The following is a 22934-nucleotide window of genomic DNA, read 5'->3' on the forward strand; positions in this document are numbered from 1 at the left end:
TTGGGGACTCTCAACACAGGAGGAGAGTCGGGGCCGTGGGGAGGGAGGAAGGTACCGGGCCAACCTCAGTGCTGTGATTAAACCACAAGCCAGCTGCGGCTGCAACAGGACAGGAAGAGGCAAAGCCGTATCCCTGGTGGGGGTGAACACCATTCTTGTCAGTTGAGAAAACACACGGGTCCTTCGAACATAAAGATAAAAACTTCTGGGTGCTCAGTCTGCTGCTCTGCCAACCCCGGCTTCTGATTCATCTGGTAATCACCCCAATTTACCCGGTCAACAAGTGCTTACGTGTTATGGGTCAGATCCTTCCTATAGATTTCATTTTGGTCCTCACTGCAACCCATTCTGCAACTGGGGAAATGGAGAACCCAGAGAGGATAAATCACAGGAAGACAAGAAGCCACAAAATCAAATTTCAGACCCTCATCTGGTTGATTCCCAAAGCCTAAGGATGCTCTGCCTTCCCGGAGCTGTCTCGTACTCAGAGACGAAATAGATAAATCCCCACCTTCCAGTGGACTCATTCATCTTTGGGAAGGATGTATGTGGCAGAAATCTGAACATGCTGGGGAAGACAAGCAGCTGGACAGTCATTCAGAAGAGAGGATAAGAGATGCAGCAGAGGGAGAAAGAAGAGGGAGCACGGAGTAGGGAGGGTGGCTGTCTCCTCTGCTTTAGTTAAAAAAAAAAAAAAACATTTTTAGTTTTGAAATGTTTTAAACATACAGACAAGCAGTGAAGATAATATGATAAACAGGGATGTATCTACCTTTCAGAGCTAACAATTAATATTTTTCATCATTGTTTCAGATCTATGTTTGAATAAACAAACCATCTCAGATACAGCCAATAACTCCATCCTCTCCCTCCTCCACCCCACTCCATTCTCAGAGGAAGGATGTTGGTATATATCTTTTCCATGCATGCTTTTATACTTTTACTTTTTTTTTGTCCTTGCTTCTTATTAAAGAAGTATCTTCTTTTCTGACTCCAGGTGTCCCCATGAGAGACTATCAATCTCATTTTACACCTTCTAATGGATGGCTTCTGAGAGCAGCAGGAAGAGGTGATCAGACAATACCATAGACAAAAATGTCCCTACCAACGACACAGCCAAACACTGCTGACAGCATGGAGAGGGGCTCAGGCCACAGCTGAAGGTCCTGGAGACGTGCTCAGTGCCCCAGCGGACCAGCCAGCTCGTAAGCACTGCAGGCCTCATGCCCGGCAGCACACCCACCAGGGCAAGACGATCGACAGGGTCAGCCTGCCTCTCATGGACCCGTAGCTCTCTGGGCACCAGCTGCCCAGGTCAGGGGCTAGCCTGTTTTAAGGATACGGAGCACACAGGAAGAGCTGAGTCAGCAATAGCTGGTTCCATGCAAAGTAATCAACACCAGGACTTGAATCCATTCAACATGTGGGTATACTAAGGGACCCAAGCTAGAACCACCCTCAGTGGGCTACAGGGACAGAGCAGCGTTCTGGGCCCAGAGAACACATGGAGCCTACAGGCTGCAGCCCGTGTGCCAGACCACAGCTCTAGGCCCTCCACTCAGGCAGGGCAGTGTCCCAGACACACACCCACACCCACTGCCTTGCCTGGAGCCCTCCTTCTCTGCAGACTCCTGTGCCTCCTGCCTGCCACCTCCCAGACACCCCCAGACCAGGCCAGGATTCAGGGCTGGGCACGACCCCAGGGGACCTTGGCTTCTGCACAAGGTACATACAACACTCACACGGCTCCCAGGGGTGCCCGCAGAGCGCGGGGAGTGGGAGACGCCTTACCCCAGCACAGTAATCTCCGCTGATGGTGACCCGCTGGAACTCGGGCATGGCATAGGGCGCGGGTGGGGGCTGGGAAGTGGATCCGGGGACCACGGGGGTTGTGGGAGACATGGTCGGACTGGCTGTCGGGGGGCCCTTCCAATCTTGTTGCGTCGGCATTTGCAGAGACAGGGACTGGGACCGAATCATCTTAAAACTTTTCTTTCTAAAAATCAAGGACAAGGAAAAGTGAGAGACAGCAGCAACTAACTGGGGCAAGTGATGGGGAGTCTTTGTTATGGATGTGGCGGGAGAATCTGGCTCTGATTAACCACTGGAGCTGGCCCTACCATCAAGAGATTTCTAATTATTTATGTCTTCCTCCTAACACACGTCTCTCTGCATGTAATACCCTAGACACCCCTCCCTGCGGTCACTACCGCCATGGGCTGTGTTTGCAGGGTACATGGAGCATTCGAGTAGGCAAATGTCTCAGGAGACAGAGGGCAGATCACCCTGCAGGGGTCTAACACCAAGGTCAGGCGAGGTGAGGACAATGTCAAATCTACCAGCGTGCTGTCTGCAGATGAGCCAAACTCTTGAGTCCCAGCATATGAACAATCTCAAGAGAGACAATCACAGTGCATTTCACAGAGCTAGAAATTTGGGGTATTGGAACCAGAAGAGATTGTGACAATCAGCAAGTCCAACCTCCTATTTTCATAGAGGAGGAGTCAGGGGACCAGGGATGGGACAACTTACAAAGTCAAGGCCAGGTGGTAGCCAGCCCTTAGCCTCCCACCTCCCTGGTACCTGCTCCTTCCTCCAGCCTGACCTGTGCCCTGCTGGGCAGGCACAGATCTGAAGCTCTGTTATGGGAAAGGGAATAATCAGCATCAATTTCAGGTCCTTCTGATCTATCGTTGTAGTACCAAAAGATGACTTCACAAACTCTTGGGGAAGTAGGCACAAGGCTGGTTTAAAATGCCACAAGATCATGCTTCTTTGTAATGCTGATTTATGATCACTCACCTTCCTCATTAACTAATTAGTAATGTTTCAAATGACATCACCCCAAGTCCGAGGATCCCCAGGGAGGGAGTTAACCAGCTGGGAGGTGAGACCATCAGCACTCCCTTCTCCCAAGTCCTTCTGCCTCTGAGGGAACCCAGCCCCCCAGCACCGCCACCCAGTGATGTCCAAGGCCAGCAACCAGCTGACTACTTGTCCTCCTGTGCCAGGGGGCCAGCAGCCTCCCGGGTACTATCCCACCACAACCAGGGCCTACAGCCACCAGCAAAAGACTCAGAGACAATGGTGACCCACCAGAGCCCATTAGAGCCCTTCCTCCCTCCAGGCACCGGTGACCCCTACAGGGTATAGAGAAATCAGTTGATCTCCATATGGGCCTTACGACCCCCCTGGAAGCTGCTGTCTTCCTCCTGGCTCTTAGCTGGGTATCCTTCTCACAGACCCACAGCTGATTTTTCAGGAACCACAGTTCCCTGTCTTGTCTATACACCCACTGCTTGCCATGGCTCTCTGGTCCTTCTCTGCCCACACGTGTTACCACTTCTTTGGGGACAGAGCTGTTCATACCTGGAAAATGAAGGTGGCCCCTTTTCAGAAGCCTGCCTTTCCCCTGCCCCTGCCCTTGCATAACAGATGCACAGGTTGTTCAGGAAACCCAGGCTGAAGCCCGGGAGCCTCCAGCACTGGCTTTCCCCAGCCTGCCATCCATCACATGGAGCTGAGTCAAACATCCTGTCTCAAGGAAGATGCCAGCTCATGCCTGTCAATCATTCCTCAGAGGCAGGCTCACCTTGAGCAATGAGGTCCTCACACCTAGAGGAAGAGCCATTGCTTTGGGCTCCCTCTCATGTTCTGACAGGTTCAGACAGGATTTATGAGACTCTGGCTTCTCGTCACATGCCTACCAGGTCACTGTTTTTATCTCTTTGCCAACTTCACCCCAACAAGCTTCAGCCAATGCTGCCTGAGGACCAGTCCTGCTAAGGAGAACCAAGGTGACATCTAAGGTGAGCAACAGGTAAGAAAGGGTAAATAAATAGCCCAACCATGATCAGAAAGCTGGAAGGCTGCCTAAGCCAAGAGCCCACCAGGCGTGTCTGAGGAATGTCCACACTCCTCTGCCCCAGTGAGGAAGCCAGTACCCTTCAGCTGGTGCCCCAGATTCTCCTTGAAGACATCCATTATGGCTCCAGCCACTGTCTTCAGGTGAGCTCATCCATGCGCTGGGAGCTCAGACTTTGCAGAGACAAAGGACAGGTTTGACAACAGATGGGGCAACACTCTCAGGACCCGCTTATCACGGGCAAGGGCTTGGAATAACCAGAGCAAACTACTAAGCTGGTCTCTAAGAAAACTGGGAGAGCCACGTGGAGCCCAAGGGGAGGGCCCTGTGCTCATCTTCTATGACTGCATGACAAACTGCCACAAGCCTAGTGGCTTCAAGCCACCCCTACTCGTTAGGCCCACAGTTCCACAGGTGAGACGTCTGGGTGGGCTCCACTGGGCTCTAAGCCCAAGGTACCGAAAGGCCAAATTCAGAAGGCTGGCCACATGTGGCTCTTATCTGGAGACCTTGGGAAAGAGTCCACCTCCAACCTCATGCAGGTGGTTGGCAGAATTCAGTTCCATGTGGCTACAGACTGAGGCCTTAGTTCCTCACTGGCTATTGGGCAGGGGTTGCCCTCCATCTTCAAAACCAGGCATGGAGCCTGGCTCGGTGCTTGGGATCTCTTTGACATCCCCCAAACTGCCAGCCTGAGAAAGCTCTCTGCACTAAGGGCTCGTGGGATTAGACCAGGCCCACCCCTGGAACCGCCCTATCTCAGGTCCACAGTGACATATACAACAGCATACTCACAGGAGTAATGTCTCATCATATTCAAAGGGTCAGGAGATTAGGGAAGGACATCCCTGGGGGGAAATTTTAGAAATTCTGTCTACCACAGGACCATATCTAGTATCCATTCTGTACAGCCGAGGCTCAGCCACTACGGTGGACAGCAGCAGCAGAGTGACGGTGTGTGTGCCCACACACCTGTCCTTTTCTCCCTCTGAAAGCTGTCTGAAGCCCCACATGTGTCACAATAATAACGAAGTTGCCATAAGCTTTTTCTGAATTATAAAACCATGCAGTATCCTGACTGGAAAGGACTTTAAAAACTACACACCCCAATCCTCTCTCCTCTCATTAAGGCAGCCTTCGCTTGAATACCTCCAGTGACAGGGAGGTCACTACATTTACAAATAAGACATCAGTAGTCAATCATTTACTCAAAAAACATTTACCAAGCACCTACTCTGGGCCAGGCCAGTGATAAGCACGCAAATACAAAGTGAGCAAAACATGATCGGTTCCACTATTAGAAAGCATTTCCTTCTGCTGTGCCAAGATCTGTCTGTCCACAGTTCCACCTGTTGCACCTCGTGTTAGCCCTTGGGATACAGAGCAAGCAGCTCATTCTGCCATAGCTGGCCCATCCCCTCCTTCCCCTACCCACATGTCCACCTGGCAGAAACTCACTCTTGCCAAAGAACTGGCAGGGTGCGTGGCGGTGAGGGCACCAGCTCCAGGGCAATCCCGAGGGCCCAAAGGGCCAGGAAGAAGTTTCGACCTCCCTTTCGGGCCACAGGGACCTTCTTGCCCAACCAGACCCTCAACACAGAAAACAAACTGGTCACGTGGGCTGTCATTACAGTATCTCTCAGCACCTGTCTGCTGCCCCCACCTGTTTTATGGCCCTTGCCTGCCCCTGGCATTCTCTGTGTCCCCAGCCCTATGCCCTGCCCCACTCCCCAGCCCTTCTCAGCTCCTGGGCACCCCAGAGCCTTGTTACAACCTTTAATTTGTATGCTAAGCCCAAGTTAAGAACCCCAGGCTCTCCTGCCAGCACTTTCTGCAGTCCACTGCCCTGTATAGCCTATTCAGGGGAAACCTTGTACCAAAAGCTATCAATCATATACAGTGAGCCAGGGGGCTATATTGGACTCCATTTTATTCAGTAAGCTACCATGTGCCAGGCCCTGGGGTAGACAAGTAGATAAAATATACCCCTGACTCCAGGGGCTGACGTGTGCTGCCCTAGACGGCTGGACATTTCAACAGACTGTCATCACAGTGTGGTCGGTGTGATGAGACGCCCTGGATATTTTGGGATCCCAGAGGAGACACCTAATCCAGACTAAGGGTGGGAGCCATGGAGCGAGAGGGTCAGAGAAGGCTTCCGAATGGGGAGGCTTGTTTGAACCCCTCCCAGGCACGCACACCACTCTGGATGCCCCTACCCCTCCCGATGAGAATTACTACTCTAAAGGTTCAAGGCAAGAGTCACAAAGCAGCATGAGGTTTTATTAACAATTTAAATCTCAACATCGTTAGTTGGCGTCGGCATTCCCCAGGTCCACAGGCTCATCTGCTCCTACTGCTTCCACGGCCACTGCACTGATCCATGTGGAAGTGGGACCCCTGTTTAAGAAGGAGCAGTTGAAGAGCTGGCACCTACTCTGTGCTGTGACCAGAGGTCCCAACCTATCTGAAAAGAAGGCGGGAATGGCTGACTATGATGCAGGCTGCATGGTGGGCGCTACCTGACAGGTGTGCAGAGGGCGCTGGGGACCCGCAGAGAACATTCACTCTACATGCACGCACATGACCAGTGGCCTGACCACACGGGTGGAGGGAGCTTTGCTTTGCACACTTGAAGCCCATCGGGTATAGACTCACAGCCTCACCCACATCTCTCCGATGACCTGCCCTCACCTGCCGCTGTCTCCCGCCCTGCTCCTGAGCACCCGTAGGTCCCCACCGACCTGCCTGCTCCCAGCTGCCCTTCCTCCCTAGAGAGCTAAATGAAGTACGGTCTTTACTACCTGTTAAATTGTCTTAAACTCTATCCTTAACTTTAAACACATGTAGATTAAACTGTTTTCAAATGAAGCTCCTTTGTCAATGGCTCCAAATTTAAAAAGTGACCTGCCCGCCATTTAAGAAGTTTCATAAAACAAAATGATTTAACAGCACTAGTTGTGCTATGCTCAAATTCATAACAAATATGTTTCTCTCTTTTACCCAGAGAAGTAGCTGTTCTGGAGAGCTAAATTTTTCAGATAAAGTCTGTCCTTTTTATACCCTAATTGAAAAAAAAAAAAAAAACTTCAGTGTGGCTTTTAAAAATGAAATTCGTAATTCCAGTATCTGAATCATAGCATGCTGAACACAATTTAAACTTTCCTCCATGACTCAGGTTCATTATTGTACTATTCAGTCACCATCTCAGAGGTGTTTTGTCCCAAGACTGCTGTGCTTTGAATTCTTGTGTCTGCTTTTCATAATTATTCTGTTTCCTCCCTCATTGTTGACTGTCAAATAATAACAACAAAAACAGGAACACTAATGACGTCTAAGCGCGGAGCTAAGCAGTCATCCGTATTAGCTCAGTCCTCATGAGGTCGGCCCTACCATTATTCTCATTTTGCCAAGCAGGAAACAGGCTCAGCAGTTAAGATCCTTGCCTCAGTAGTAAGAGATGGGCTGTCACTTGAACCCAGTCAGTCTCATTCCAAAGCCTGAGCTCATAACCACCACAGAAAGCACGTCTGTAACTCTGCCTAGAAAAGTCCCTCTCCCCACTTCTAATTTGCTTCCTTAAATCTGTCACAGGGTGAGAAACAAAATAACCAAGCTTATTAGAACTCTGTGTAAAGTAACAATAGAATATGGTTAGTATTTGGATGACAGTTAAATACAGGCTTTCTTGGTGGGGGCAGATAAAAGTGTTCTAAAATTGTGATGGTTGCAACACTGCAAATATACTAAAAACTATTGAATTGTACACTTTAAGTGGATGGATTGTATGGTATGTGATTTAAATCTCAATAAAGCTGCTTTAAAAAAAGAAAAGGAAACAGGAGAGCTGGAGGAACCCTAGTGTGCATTTTGGTTGCACATTAGAAATTTTTCACGTTATCATCCACATTGGCTACATTCATTCAACTACCTACATTTGCAGAGTGGGTGAACTCTGGCTAGATAATATGATGTGAACAACAGATAGCTTCTGGGTACCAGCAGGCTTTTCCTGTCTTGTCTTTGCATCCTAACTTTGATTCCCCAGTCAGTCTACCCCTCCCACTCACCCTGACCCACTGGAGTTCCAGGAGAGACCGGGTCAATCTCATCTTCCTAAGGAGGCAGAGGGGTCCCTGCAGCAAGCAGTCCCTGCTGGCCTGCTGATCTGGCCTCTCTGGGCAGCCTGGGGTGCTGGCTTCCTAGAGTTGGCACCCCATCCTGGAAGGGTTGTGTCTGAGCCTAGCTTGGCTCTTAAAGCTGCTGGAATCCTGACAGCAGCCCTCCCAGGGTTAGGTGCTTATCTTCCTTACTCACAACTCAAGTTTTTCATTCTTTTTGTAAGAAGCTATTTTCACTACTGGTTCTAGCTAGTGCCTTTACAGTAGACTGAAAATAAACTTTTTTCTCCTAAATTACAGAGAAAAAGAAAATGATTGTTTTTTAAAAAGACTTCTCCAAACACCAGGAACAATCAGGCTTGTCAGAAGAGCCAGAAGGAGGGAGGGCTTTTTCCAAACTGGAAGCCCCATCTCATGTCACAGTTTTAAACACAAACCCATAGACTCTGGGTATCTGGAGACCTGCTTCTGGCTCCAGGCCTGGGGGCTCCTTGCAGGAAGGCTCTATATCACCATTTATATTTCAGAATGTCAGGAAGGAACCAGAGATGAAGAGGAAGCTGTGGAGAGCATTCCTCCCCCAAATGGTTCACATCTGAGTATTTGCATAACGGTGTCTGTACTGAGCAGTGAGGCTGAAAGATAAAATTGGGGGGTGCACAGCTCTGGAGACACTGGGACATCTGACCAGGAGTCCAGGGACCACGCTGTCCTTTGGCAGAAAAGAAGCCACTGGCTTCCCTCTCTGCTTCCTTCACAAGCTGGCAGTTATACCCCGGGGAGCAGCGTCCAGGGTCATTTCAGTGTCTCCACATGCAACAGAGCACTCGAGCTCAGACTGGAGATGAGACAGCCTCATGGTTAAAGTGTGGGGTTCTAGATTCAAAGGATGTGGGTTTTGGTCTCCGCCTTGTCACTTACTGGCTACGTATCCTTGTCCTCCTTCCCCACCTGTAAGGCTTCCACCCAGCTCTACACAGAGCTAGCTCTTTTACACCCTTCATCAGCTACAATATCCTCGGAGAGCCCTTCCCTAAGGACCTACTCTGAAAAGGCCTCTCCTTAGGCCCCTCCCGCCTCCCCACTCATCTCCCTCACAGCACCTGTGCTGGGCCGGGGCCTCTCTGTTCTCAGATCACTCCTCATCCTCCCCTGTGTTTCTAGCTACACGTCAGCCGGCTGCTGGCTGAGTGTGGCCACTGTGGGAAACTGGCACATGCCTGAAGGATTAAAGCCAGGTATCTCCTGCCTCTTTCTCTGCCTTGGGAGGGGTCTCTGCAGCTGTTGCCTCTCCTCCTTGGCTCCAGTTTCCATTGGAAAGGCCACCGCCATTCCAACCTCTCCACCTCTCCCCAGTGTCTCTCCAGCCTAGGGTGGCAGCTGCCTCCTCCTGTGCCTCCCCTCCCTTCCTGTCTTCTCAGTTCTCTACCACTTCTGTAACTGATTCCCCGCACTGAAGCCCTATTTCCAATATTCAAGTCATTTCTGTTTTTCTGGTTAGACCCTGACTGACATAGCACTTATCATAACCTACCTTTTTTTAATTAATTTGTCCAGTCACTCAATTATTGTCTAGACCAACTGAAAGCTCTACAGGGCAGACACTGTATCCGCCTTGTTCATTAATACATCCCCAGTGCCCAGCACAGCACCTGGCAAATGGTGAGCTGAGTTAATTAAAATACTTGTCAAGTGATGAAGTCAAATTGACGTTTCCCAAGAAATCTTCAAATTCCCAAAAAGAAAATGTCATTTGGAAGTGATGTGTATTTATGAGCATGATTTGTTATTAAAACACCAGCAGAGAAAGCGGTTTTTGATCTTTACAAACAGAGGCACCAAAACACACTTCCAGCAAGAAGTGAGTTAATTAGACTCGGTTAAGGAATAGACTCAGCTCCCAGGACAGGCCAGTCCCCACGAGGAGCCTGATCGCAGGACCCACGCCCACAGCCTGCCTGAGTCTGTACAGCTGCACACAAGTCACAGGGACAAACCTTTTTGCGGTCTCCACGGACTTCTGTTCCGCCAGCTCCTTCTGCAGCTCCCTTTCCTTGGCCTCCTTCTGCCCGATGGGGCAGTCCTCGGGGACAGTGAAGAGGGACAAGGCATCTTTGCTGTCCTCTTCTCGGAGCACTTTAGCAAACACCTTCTCAGCCAGGAGCCGGACTTGCTCATCCACCTCAGAGATGTTCAGCTTGGGGAACTGGCGCGGCATCTCGGCTAGCAGAAAAGGAACCAGCATGAGCTTCTGTGAATTAATGGACCACCTGAGTCACCAGTGCGGGGCAGGAGAAGGTACCAAAATCAGGGCCCGGCACCCCAGTTCTGGGGGTCAGCTGTCTACTCAGGAATTCCCCAGAATGAACCCAGCATGCCAATTTTTAAAACTACCTCAGTAAGTAACTGGATGTGAAGGGTGGAGGCCCACTTACATTTCATGAAAAAGCAAATGTTCAGAAGTAAAAAAATGAACTGCCCAACCAAGTGGGCTTCTGTCTTCCCAAACCCGGGAATCCTCAGCACACCGCAGCCCCTCCCTTCCCGACTTGGTTTCTGTGACACAGGAGGGGGAGGAGAGTTCACGACCCCTCCCTTAGACGGTGAGGAGGCCATGCCAGGTGCTACAACGACCAAACCGGCTCCCCAGTGCACAGGGGGGAGACCAAAGCCCAAAGGGTTTAATGATTTGAGTAGGGTCCCACAAGATGGTAGCAGGGCCCTGGGGAATCCACAGCTACAGTCCTCGCCACAGAAAATGAGGCCTTTTGCTGAAAAGAAATCACAGTTCCACCATCTCCCAAACCCTCTGGAACTTCTAACAAGACAGCAAATAAACTGAGGTTCTGAGCACAGGGATCCTCTTTACCTCTCACAGCCCAGCTGAAAACGCACTTCCTCCAAGAAGCCTGCCCTCATCCTCCTCTGCACACCGGCTGCTCACTGTCAGGAGCTGGCCTCCGCCACTGGTTGGTATCTTTCTCTTCTGCCTTTGCTTTCTGCCTCTCTTTGAGCACTTACATAGCATGTATTAAGCATGCTCTGCCTAGCCCTTTATTCTTGCTCAGTTAATCCTATTATTCCCATCTTACAGAAGAGAAAATGAAGGCACAGAAAGCTAACTTACCCACTTCTAATAAGTGGGCAGAGACTTGTGCTGTTGTCGGCTTCTGGCTCCCGTCCCTTTCCTCTCCGATGGTCTGCTCAGGAGTTAGAACACGGGCACCGTGTCCTCTGAACCACTACACCGTGCTGCTTCTCTCTGCCCATCTGGGGGTCAGGTCAGGTCTCCGCACTGTCCCAGCATTATATTTAAGGAATGGATGAATACTGCATCCTTTCCATGAGCCATCTTCACCAGGAGGAGCTCCGAAAGAGGCATTTTTATATCCATCCATGACCACAGTTTCTTTAAGGAGGGTTTAAAGAGAGATGTGGTTTTGCAGCCCAACAGATGAGGATGAAGGTGAGACAGTGCCCTGTGCCGTATGGCAGGGGGAGGAAGCGATCACAGAGGAGGAGGGACTCGGTGGGCAACCCTCGTTCCCTGCACCTCATAATGTTCTCATCTGTGAGATAAAGGGACTGGACTAGGTGGTCCCCAAGGCCCTCTCAGTCCGAAGTGCCATACTTCTAGGTGCCAGAGAGCTTTCTGGAGCCCAGGGAGGCTTGCTGCTCTGGTCTTCTCTGCAGCACGTGGGTCTAACTCAGGACACAGACAGGAAAGAGGAAAGCAGGCTAGTAACGGGCAGGCAAAATACATGCCTCTAGACTGCGAAACCCATTTCCTCCTTCCCTGCACCTCCAGGGCCAGGCCTTTCCTGGGCCTCTCTCACCCTCGGCGCTCGAGTGGGAGGGAGCAGGGAGGGGAGAGGTGGGAGGGGAGAGGCAGCCGGGCCTGCAACTGTGCAACCGTGCTGGGCTGTGGCCACAGAGACCAAGACGGCAAGGGCCCGTCCTGCAAAGGATGAAGAGGAACAGATGACTGTGGAGATTCCACGACCTGATAACAGAGAAAAGGGGGAAGCTGGAAACCATCAGGACAGAGGCCGGAGAGGAAGGTGACAGGAGGGAGAAATGGAGAGAAGGACAAAGAACCAGACCCAGGAGGAGCTGTGAGGGGAGAACAAAGCTGGACCAGCCCCCCATCTCTAAGGCCACGGTCAGGTGCAGCATTCCAGAACCTCACATGGCATCTCAGAAGCAGTCGTCCAACAGGCCCCAGGCAAGGGGCAGCAGATGCTAGAGAAGCACCCAAGCACCTGACAGGGTGCACCCACTTACAGAAATTGCTTCTACGAAAAGAATCTGAAGAAAGAAAAAGCACAAAGATGTTTACCTGCACTCTTTATATAAATAGCTTAAAAATGTCCAAAAGAGAGCAGACTCACTTGATAAAAAAAATTAAGTAACCAACGTTATAATTGTAAGGATGGTGCAATCACATGAAAAATAACTTGTGAAGTAAAAGTAAATGAAAAAATTAATCCATGAAACTGTACCCATGCTTTGATTACAATGATATGAAAATGCAGTCCCTGGACCAGGGCTGCAAGAGAGACACACACTCAGATCATCACACTGCAGGACTGCCTGTGTGAGGCGGTATCTGACGTTGATCACTGATACTAATATAATGTCATTTTCACAAAAACAAAGAAGATAGAAAGAAAAAGAATACATTTAAGAGTTACAAAAAGAGAGAAAAATAGGAAAGCTAATCAAACTTCTACACCCCAGGCGTTGGCAATTCGGGTCCTATCTCCTACCTAAACCACACCAGAGAGAGGACACAGGGAATCACACCACTGAGGTCCATCCCTGCATTAGCTCTTGCCCTGGATAAAAGCTGCCCACCACCACTTTCCTATCCTCCCAAACACACACAGGCCTGACCCAGCCACACCTCACCAGGCCCCTCTGAACAGGTGCATTCAGGGGGTCTTTTGTGTCTAAGGGCTCTTAGGTCAGATTCCGCCACGTTCTTTCATGAAGCATTTTTCCCTTGCTCAAGTCAAAGAAACACTTTTCAGGATGCGTCTTCCTGTAAAAGACCTTCCTTTTTCTTTAGCTCAAATAGCTTAAATCAGCCTTTTCCAAACTGGGTCCCATTAGAAGTCAATACCTGTTGCTATGAAACAGGTCCTGTGATCAATTATTAGGGAGATGCTGCATTCCACAGCCCCTCACCCCAGACTCTTTAGGCACATTAAAGATTCGAGGATCACAGAGTGCCATCTCCCCATAGACCCCTTTTTCTTCAGAACCCATATGAATCTTCTCCTACTACCAATGCCTTAAATAACTGGTGAAGACTCCGTCTCTTTACTTCGCACTGACCAAGAAGCTCTAGAGTGCTGGGCTAAGACAGTAGGCCTTCGGCCTTCGGAGCCCTCGAGACACCTGCTGTCTTCTGGAGATCCTTGGCAGACAGCTCCCCTCTGCCAACCCCTCCCTCCAGAGTTCGTCTTTTCTCAGACCCACAGACCCCTGCCAGGCCAGGCATGCGGAGGAAAGCCCACCACACACACAGCAAGCCGAAGCCCCAGCTGCTTGCTCAAGCCTGGCTGTCAACCATTTGTCAGATGAAGCCCGCAGGCTTGAGAGGTTTAACTGTGAATTTACCGGCATTGGCAAGTGATAAAAGCTGAAGCTGTAGTTACATACACTATCCTCTAAGGAGCCTGGAGGAGAGGCGTCCCAAAGTTAGGAAGATAAAATGTCACCAATTTCAACAAAGAGTAACTTTTTCATGGCACCAAGGCCCCTCCGGAAAGGAAGCACAGTGCCCCTTAATTCCCTCCTTATACACATAAAGCTGTTTCTTGCTCCTGCCAGACTCCCACAGTGGGAACCCGCGACACAGACCTGAGCCTGGTGCTGGACTCTCCATGGCTGATCAGGAGGAGGCCACCCAGGCGATGTGCTCGGGCCAGGGGCTGCGTGTTGCCAGGGAGGCTGAGCTGAGTCAGTGTAAGTGCAGCTAGCTGGGTCCCATCTGCCACTGCTGCTGGGGTGGGAGGTCTCTGCTTTGCATATCTGAGCAGCCCGGAGCAAGAGCAGGAGGCCTGGGCTGGAAATTCTTCTGTGAGTACGAAATGGAAGTGGAAAATTTCGGAGAGTTCTAAAGGGCCCAGGTAATGCCAGTCGTCACAGCCGCTGTGTCCAGAATGCAGCGTCCTGGCCCAGCTCACAGCCCTCTCAGAACAGGAGACTAAGCCACTGCTGCCCAATGCAAGAGTGCCTGCAGCCTTCCTGACCAACCACAGAAGATAAGCCACAGCCTCCCTCAAACGTCCAGACCCCTCCTGAAAGCTGAGAGTCACTGAGATACCATCACCTGTGCTGCTTCCGTTTTGAACAGCGCTTCAGGTTTGGCCTGGCCACCGGGTTCATCTCACCAAGATGATCTGTATACATACACACACAGACACACACACACACACACACACACACACACAGCCTGCCCTGGTCCTCTTGGAAGCTCCCCCTCCAAAATACAGCAACCCTCCTGAGGGCACCCCAGAGCTGGCAGGGGAAATTGTGGGCCAGCTGCCAAGACGAGCCCCTCCCCCCACCCCTAAAAGAAGGAAGGACCATGAACTGGAAAGGGGGAGGGGACATCTCAGTGCAGCAACAGGCTAGGATGGAAAGCTGGCATGCCCTGTCCCACTCCTTCCTCTCTTCCCTGAAAGGGGCTGCACATCACTGCTGGCTGGGCAGCCTGCCAGCGCCTCCATGCCCACCCACCCACTCACAGCCAGGAAAGACAGGCCTCCTGCCTGACCCACCCGAGCCCACCCCCCAGCCTCCACTCCTTACTGCCAGTCACGGCTCCCACGTGGGCCTCCAGCTCTGAGAAGCCTTCCAAGAGCTGGCTGGATGGGGCCACCCCGCCGCCAGCAGCTGCCACTCTTCCTGCCTCAGGTGACCCACAGAAGCAGTTAGGGTGGATCAAAACAGCATCCCAGGGCACAAAGCTCCTTTTCTCATCTGCCCTTTAGGAGAAGGGCAGTTCTGTGAGGGAAAGCTCACAACAGACACGTGGACTCCCGGGAACTTAGACAAACTGCGTGGGTCTGGGAAAAAACCGTGAGCCACACGGCTATTTCTGTGGTGCTGTTGAAATCCTGGGGAGAAGCGCCCAGGAAGGATGGGCAGTTGTTTACTGGGAGGCTGGACCTAGCCCTGACTTGGGCCTGAGTCACCTCCTCATGTCCAATCGTGAGGTTGTGCCTTCCTGAGCCCATATAATAATTCCTGTGTGTACAGAGCAGGATTACAGGGTTGACACACGATCCTCTGGCCACTGCTGGGCTTTAGCTACCCAGAGATTATGACCCACCTGTCCTCACAGCTGTTTCATAAACAGTGCGACCAGCAGGCTACAAGCAACCTAAAGAGAGGGCAATATGTATTCATTAAATAATTAAATGGCCTTAAAATAGAGGGGGGAGAAATCTGAGCCCTAAGTACTATTCTGCCAGAGGAGAGAAGGGGCAAAGGATTCCTTCTGCTGTTGTGTTTGGGGGGCGGGGGAGGTCCAATGGGGCTGCATGCAAGCATTCTGCCCCCTGCACCTGAGAACCAACCTGGATCCAACACATCCAGGGCATCTTACTCTGCACCTCTAAGCAGACCATGATAGCCTCAGTCCAAATAAACATTTTCCCAAGTGTAGTCTGCAGAACATAAAATGTCAGAAGGTTTGGACAACACGGCATATACCATAGTCCTTTACGGGGATTCACACACAATTCCTACTAGCAGGTTCTAAACACCCAAAAAGTCCTCCAGTCAAGAAAGCTACTTAACTTTGTTTACCCCAACACACTTATTTGACCCTCTGACCACTGCAACCATAGGAAAAAAAAACCTATTAATATCCTGTGTCATAGGCTTTGGAAAATGTCTTCCACTCTGAGCCTTCATTTTCCAACCTAGAGAAAGCTGCCTTCCTGGGGCCCAGCTTCAGGGTGAGGTCTACTCCATCAGGTCCAGACAGAGATGGGCAGCAGCCCTACTAAAATGACACAGGCTGGAACAATGGCCAAGGGTCCTGCTGGAGGGATGTAAGACCCTCCAGAACAACAGCAATTTAGAAGGAAGCTGTGGCTCTGTCCAGAGGGCAAGCTTTGCTCAAGACTTAACAATTCCACCTGGAGTCTAACATGCCTCCGCTCCTCATGGCCTAGAAGTCTCCTTGGACTGAGAAGCACTGGTCCCAAACTCAAAGCCTTATTTCCCTTTTGAAGGAATATTAAGACAATCTATGGTACTACTGAATGGGAGAAAATATTTGCTAATGATATAAATGATAAGGGGATAATATCCAAAACATATACACAGCTCATACAACTCAACATAAAAAAAAACTGAAAAATGGGCAGAAGACCTGAATAGACATTTTTTCAAAAAAGACATACAGATGGCCAACAGGCACATGAATAGATGCTCAATGTCATTAATCACCAGAGAAATGCAAATAAAAACCACAGTGACATATCATCTCACACCTGTTAGGATGGCTGTTATCAAAAAGACCACAAATGACAAATGTTTACGACAATGTGGAGAAAAGGGAACACTCGTACACTGTTGGTAAGAATGTAAATTGGTGTGGCCACTGTGGACAACGGTATGGAGGTTTCTCAAAAAACTAACTATAGAACTACCGTATGACCCAGCAATTCCACTCCTGGGTATTTATCCAAGTGAAAATACTAATTTGAAAAGATACATGTACCCCAATGTTCATAGCAGCACTATTTACAATAGCCAAGACATGGAAGCAACCTAAATGTCCATCAACAGATGAATGGATAAAGAAAATGTGGCATATATATGTACGATGGAATACTACTCAGCCATAACAAAGAATGCAACACACTTGGAGGGTATTATGCTACGTGAAATAAGTCAGACAGAGCTAGACAAATATCATATGATATCACTTATACATGGAATCTAAAAAAGAAAACAAACTAGTGAATACAACAAAAAAGAAACAGACTCACAGATATAGAGAACAAACTAGTGGTTACCAGTGGGGAGAGAGAAGTGAGGAGGGACAAGATAGGGGTAGAGGATTAAGAGGTGTAAACTATTCTATATAAAATAAATAAGCTACAGGATGTATTATACAACACAAGAAATACAGCCAATACTTTAGAATGACTATAAATGGAGTATAACATGAAAAATGTGAATCACTATGTTGAAAACTTGAAACTTATGTAGTATTGCATATCAACTACATCTCAATTTTAAAAAGACTTTTTAAAAAAAAAGACCATCTATGATAACCAAGCCCAGGCCTGCATGTCCTGCCCAGGAGGCCAGACTGCATTCACTCACTGCATCACTTAAGTGTCCCTTAAAAATCCCCAAAAATAGGAAAGGCCAGAATTAAACTATGGCTCATTCAAAACGATACCACTCTCCCTCCCCTAAAAGGATGCTGTGGGCTTGCCTATAAGGATGCATTTTCCTTCTTGTTTCTGAGGCATGCATGACTCACAGAGGGGTTGGGCAAAGGGGCTTTGCCTGCTAAATACCAGCTCCATGACAGACCTTGTCCATCTCATTCACTATTATGTCCCCAAGCCTGGAATATCATAGGCATCAAGAAATATCAGTTGAATGAACACATAAAATAATGAATGAGTGAATGAGCTAAGTGATGAATCTACCTTTGCTGATGTCAAGAGTCAGTACAGTGTGTAGTTAAGAATATGGACTCAAGGCACGTTACTCAGGTTTGAATCCTGTTCCACCACTAAATTGCATGACCTTGGGCAAGTTACTAATTTCTCTGGCTCAGTTTTATTCCCTATAAAATGGGGATGGTAACACTACTGACCTCATAGATTTCCACGACAATTACATTAGTTAGCATACATAAAGTGCTTAGAATAGTACCTGGCAATAACACGTACTTTGTAAGTTTTATCTCTCAACATTATTGCCATCATTGGCATCCTGATATTGGGTACGAGAAAGTCCAGCTGGGAAAATGAATCTGATGTTTCATCTAGACACCAAATCCTTTTATTCAACATTATTTATTGAGCACTGTTATGTGCTAGGCACAATCAACTCCTATTTGGGTGCAAGAAGGAAACCATATTCAAACGTAAAACCAGATCAGGAAAAATAGCCTTCTCTTCTAGGAGTGAAGGCTGACTTTGCATGGCCAGCACTCCAGCCATGAGCCCATCCTCTTAGGCCCTAGCCCCTCATAGATTAGAGCCTAAAGCCATGGTCTCTTGTCCTAGATATGCAGCCAGCACACAAAAGATATAAGAGATTAATATTTGGGAGGAAGAAACAAGAAGGCCAATGAGAGTAACTTTTGGGGAGAAAAGGTACTCTCCCTGCTTAACCCTAAAACTACATTGTATCTGCCATGATATTTTCAGTATCTGGGATTGATTTCAAAGCCCACTTGAAGAGTGACTCATCTAGTGTAAGGACAAGAAAAACAGGCCTCATCTCTCTAAGAGCTTCTTGATCTGAGAACCATTCATTCCTCATCCAGGATCTCCAAAGGATGGAGACTGGGCAGAGGGTGTGGCTCAGAGGTACAAGAGTCTCCCAGCAACCCATCCATGCAAGCCCCACAATTCTTGGGCAGCCCCACGCTGGCATCTTCAGAGCAAGCCAGCCCCTCAGAGTTGACATCCAAGTTTGCAGTCAGGCCAGGATAACTACCCCAAACCTGCTATCAACACTCTGGAAAGTGAGAGCTGACAGAGGCTCTGGCTCTATGGCTTGACTACCACTCAGCTTTGACGCTTTACAGTCGGGAGGAATGTCTCCTACGAGGGTTTCAGCTGCAGCCAGCTTTTCCCTAAAGATGGCCAAATGTTGGTCACTACGTCCAGGAGGATAGCCAACAAAGGCTCAGGACCATGCTGAAATTCCTCCTAGTGCTTCCAGCTTGCTTCACCCAGCTCCTTTGCTCATTTGTCATCACCCAGCTTCCAGCCACATGCAAGGACCCAACAGTTAGGGGGAATGACACTCTAGTTAGCAAGCCTCTCCTACTCCAGGGCCTCTCAAAACTCACCCTAGAGGCCTCTGCCAGCCAAGTCTAGCCATTAGCAGCTCCACTGGCAAAGCAGCTACCAGGAAGTTCAAGGGCAGAAAGCAGGCTGCCAGAAGCAGTACACCTGCCTCCCTCGCCAGAGAGAGCCAAAGAGGTAAGGATGAAGGCCTCCAATGACCCCATCGCCTGCCAGCCTGTCCATACCCCTGCCTCCAGATGGAAGCCCACCTCGGCCATTGGCATCCAGCCAGTCTTCAAGTACCTAGAAACTTCTCCTAGCTTAAGTGGTGGCAAGTCCAGTGTCCTAATTTCTCTAAATCTTTCGAATCCAATGTAGGTGGCCAGGGAGCTGAGATGCAGCGGGCTCACCTAAGGCCTCTCGAGCCCAGGCCACCGCAGGGACTGAGACAGACGCACAGGCCAGGTCCCAGGCAGGGGATAAGCCCAGGATTGGCGCTGCTGCCTTAGCGGGCGAGGAAGCCCAGGGCTGAGGTTCCAATTCCAGGGCGCTCCGACTCCCGCCCTGGGCCGCGGGGCGTGGGCCCAAGGTCGGCAGCGCAGCATCACGCGTACTCACCGGGGTCGGAGGATAGGGCCATGCGGTGGGCCGAAGGGGGCGGCCCGCAGGCTGGAGCGCAGGTGGCGGCGCCTTCCCGGACGCACAGCAAGCACCGCGGCGGGACTGCCCAGCACTGCCCCGCCGGCCCGCGCCGGCCCGGGCCAGGCCTCGCCCCCGGGAGGCACTGGGCGGGAGCCTCCGCGGTAGGGGCGGGGGCCGGCGCTTCCCAGGGCGCGGTGGTGCGGCGCCCCGGCCCCGGAGCACCCGGAACCGCCCGGCGGGAGAAGGAGAGCCGCCTCCGCAAGGGAGGAAGCCCAGGAGCCGCGCGCCGCCCCAGCCGGTGCCCTACCTGGGCGCGGAGCCGAGAAGAGGCGAGGAGCCGGCGGCAGGGGGCCGCAGGCCGGGCTGCCGCCCGCCCCCCGCGCTGGCCCGCCGCTACCTGAAGCGCCCCGCTGGGCCGCGCCGCCTACAGGAAACTTGGGAGCGTCAGGGGCGCGGCGACCGCCGGGTCCCTCGGCCGGAAGCGCGCCCGCCGCAGCGGGGGGTCAGATCCAGCGCGGCTCCTCGGACCTCGTCTCCGCGGGTACCCGCCGGGCCCGAGAGCGCTCCCCACGGTGTTCGGACCTTTCCGAACCTCCTTCCCCGCCAGGACTTGTCCCAGGGGGAGGTTCTGGGGTCACAGCCCCCAGACAGGTGACTTACCCCCAGTAGCTGAACAGACCCGCAAACGCTGGTTTTCTCCCGCGCGCCTGGGCCCTTGGATCACCTTCCTGCCCCTCCCAATTCTCTCTCTCTCCACCAACCCTCAGCTCTGGTTTGTACACCCGCCCCTCCAAGTCCGGACTGACCTTCTCGTTGTGAAAGCCTGTGGGTGCCCTGTAACCTCCCTTTCTCGCCTCTCCCCCGCATTTGAACCTGCTAACCACACCTTCCTTCCTGAACCCCTCGGAGTAGAGTTTCTAGAGTTGGTGCCCACCGCCCCCCTCTCTCCAAATTGTCCACATACCTTAATGACTGCAGCTTCTCAGCCTCCCGGGCCTGGCTTTTCATCGTGGTGTTCTTCCCTGGGGTCCCACCACTGCCTGCCTCCTGTTTCATTCTGCCGGCCTACGCTAGGGATCTCACCCACTCCCATGGTTTTAAAAGCCTCCTGCCTGCTAATGATCTTGAACCTCCTCTCCAGCCCAGAATGCTCCAGAGCTGCAGATGGTGTATTCATCCAACTTCCTGGATACATCTCCACTAGAGGTTCCTAGGCTGGAGGAAACGTGTGCAAACTCAAACTCCTGATTTCCTCCCAGAACGTGGAATGCACCAGAATGTGGAATGCACCAGAACCTGCTCCCATGTTTCTGTAACCCAGCAGGACCCTGTGAGGCCTTCCTAGGACAGACCTCGCCGCCCCCGCCCCCATGTCCTCCACCTGCTTCTTGTTTGTAAAAGAAACTTTAGCCTCTTAGGCCATCCCCCAGTTCCAAAGAGCAAATTTAATCAGGGAAGTGAAAAAATGCAGAAACAAAAGAAGACAGTCAAGCAAAACAATAATAGTTTAGCTGAAAAACAAAGTCACGAACTTTTCTTTCCTTCTCCAGGGCTGCAGGTAATATCGAAGCCATAGCCTTGAGCTGCTTTGCAGATAGTGAAACCCCCACCAGGTGGAAGAAGTTAATTGCATGCTGATCAACAAGCAGGTAGACCCCAAACCGGTTGGAACCAGAAGCTTGAGGATGTTGACTCCCAATTACCTCACCAGCAACCAATCAAAAGAATTTCTACAAGCTGATCAGGCACCTGGTGACCCTCAACCTCACCCTGTCTTTAAAAACTCCCTGAAACCCATCTGTGAGGTCGAATCTTTTGAGCATTAGCTGCTGTTACTCCTTGCTTGGCCTTGCAATGAACGCTGCACTTTCCTCAACCCATTGTCAGTAGTTTGACTGGTGGACCCAAAATTGGTTCAATTAACATTTCCAGTCAGCTGAGTCATAGCACTACCACCCACTCCTCCGGGCCACACCTGGGAGCCATCCTTAACTCTTTTCCCTTTCATCTCTCATACCAACTTAGTCACCAAGGGGGAAATGAAATTATTCATTAGTGCCCTGACCATGCCAACCGCTTTCATGTTGTCTCATTTAAATGCCGCATTTTATTCCTTCTGCCTTCTAGCCAGATATTCACAAACTTATTTATAAATGATATGCACACGCAACTGTATATGGTATAAAGCATATAAAGCAAAGTATATAATATAAAGCATACTACCAATGATTAAAGGATTTGGTAAAGATGAAACAATAATTTTAAATTACTTCATATTTATTGAATGGTACATTATACTTTTCCCCTTCGCTTTAAAGTTATTAGCAAAAATCTGTTTAGTGAGAGCAACATGATTAAAAATGGTGAATAAATCTTAGATTAATATTTTATGAGACTTGAAAGTATGCTTTTAAGTTCAGTTAGTGTCAATACTTAGTCCTAGTGGATATTACTGCAAAAAAACAAAACAAAACAAAAACTGACAAAGATAAATGGACCCAAATAGAAGAATTCTACCTCTGATTACACTTATCAAATCACAATTCTCACTGTTTAAATCGCATCAATTCTGCAAATGTGAATTTCCCCAGAAAACTCTTCTTTGTCCGTGAAACCCATGTTCCCAATGATGTTTTTGTTATCAAGTAAGGCCTGATAAACACAGAGGCCAAAAAACTATGGCACTAGTTTGGAGAAAAGAAAGAGCTTAATAGCAGGGTTGACCAGCAAGGAGATAGAAGGCAAAACTCTCAAATCTGTCTCCAGAGTCCAGGATTGGGGCAAAATTTAAGGGGCTGGGGGAATTTCAAATTTGGAAGCTGACTGGCTAGCCTTGCATCAGTTCATATAAGTTATTCGTGCTACTGGAGGCCAGATTTTCGTTGTTGAAGGACTTCTCCCTTCACTCCATAAAGGGCTCCAGTGGCAACATTCCAATTCTTCGAGTTCCATACACTGAAGATCCTTGGTTCGGGGTAATCCCACAGCCGTGGGTTCCCATCTTGCACATGCGCGACGCTGTCTGTAAAATCACTCAAGGTGTGATTAATCAACCTATTTAAGGAGGCAAAACCAGTTTAAGCTGGTGCTGTTTCAACAGCCTGTTTAAGGAAGCAAAACCAGTTTAAGCTGGTCAATGCTTTACGAGTTGTTTCATTTTCATCAGTTGTTCTTGCAAATATTTTTAACCATGGGATTTTCAAGATTCCAGAAACTCTTCATTTGGAAGAATGTAACCAGAGTTTAAACGTGTACTTAATTTGGAAGACTGTGGTTATGACAGTCTATATAGCTGAC

General features: G+C 49.9%; 1 protein-coding gene across 8 annotated transcripts in view; it reads right to left on the reverse strand.

Annotated features, from left to right (window-relative positions):
- AMPD3 (adenosine monophosphate deaminase 3) overlaps positions 1-20748 on the reverse strand; it is a 42605-nt gene extending 21857 nt beyond the window's left edge. Inside the window, exons 1-3 of one of the 8 annotated variants that reach the window (XM_045523966.2) lie at positions 20602-20748; positions 9984-10209; positions 1792-1996 (exon numbers count right to left, since the gene is read on the reverse strand). In XM_045523966.2, the coding sequence (XP_045379922.2) occupies positions 1792-1996; positions 9984-10204 (426 nt within the window). In that variant the 5' untranslated portion in view covers positions 10205-10209; positions 20602-20748. Of the gene's footprint in view, positions 1-1791; positions 1997-9983; positions 10210-11113; positions 13788-13854; positions 14072-14808; positions 15149-19613; positions 20102-20297; positions 20451-20601 lie in introns of those variants that run through there. The other 7 variants (XM_045523964.2, XM_074372403.1, XM_010964876.3 and 4 more) reach the window with 7 other exon arrangements.
- Between the last annotated feature and the right edge of the window lie 2186 nt (positions 20749-22934).

Source organism: Camelus bactrianus, chromosome 10, assembly GCF_048773025.1.
Source record: "Camelus bactrianus isolate YW-2024 breed Bactrian camel chromosome 10, ASM4877302v1, whole genome shotgun sequence".
Lineage (NCBI taxonomy): Eukaryota > Metazoa > Chordata > Mammalia > Artiodactyla > Camelidae > Camelus > Camelus bactrianus.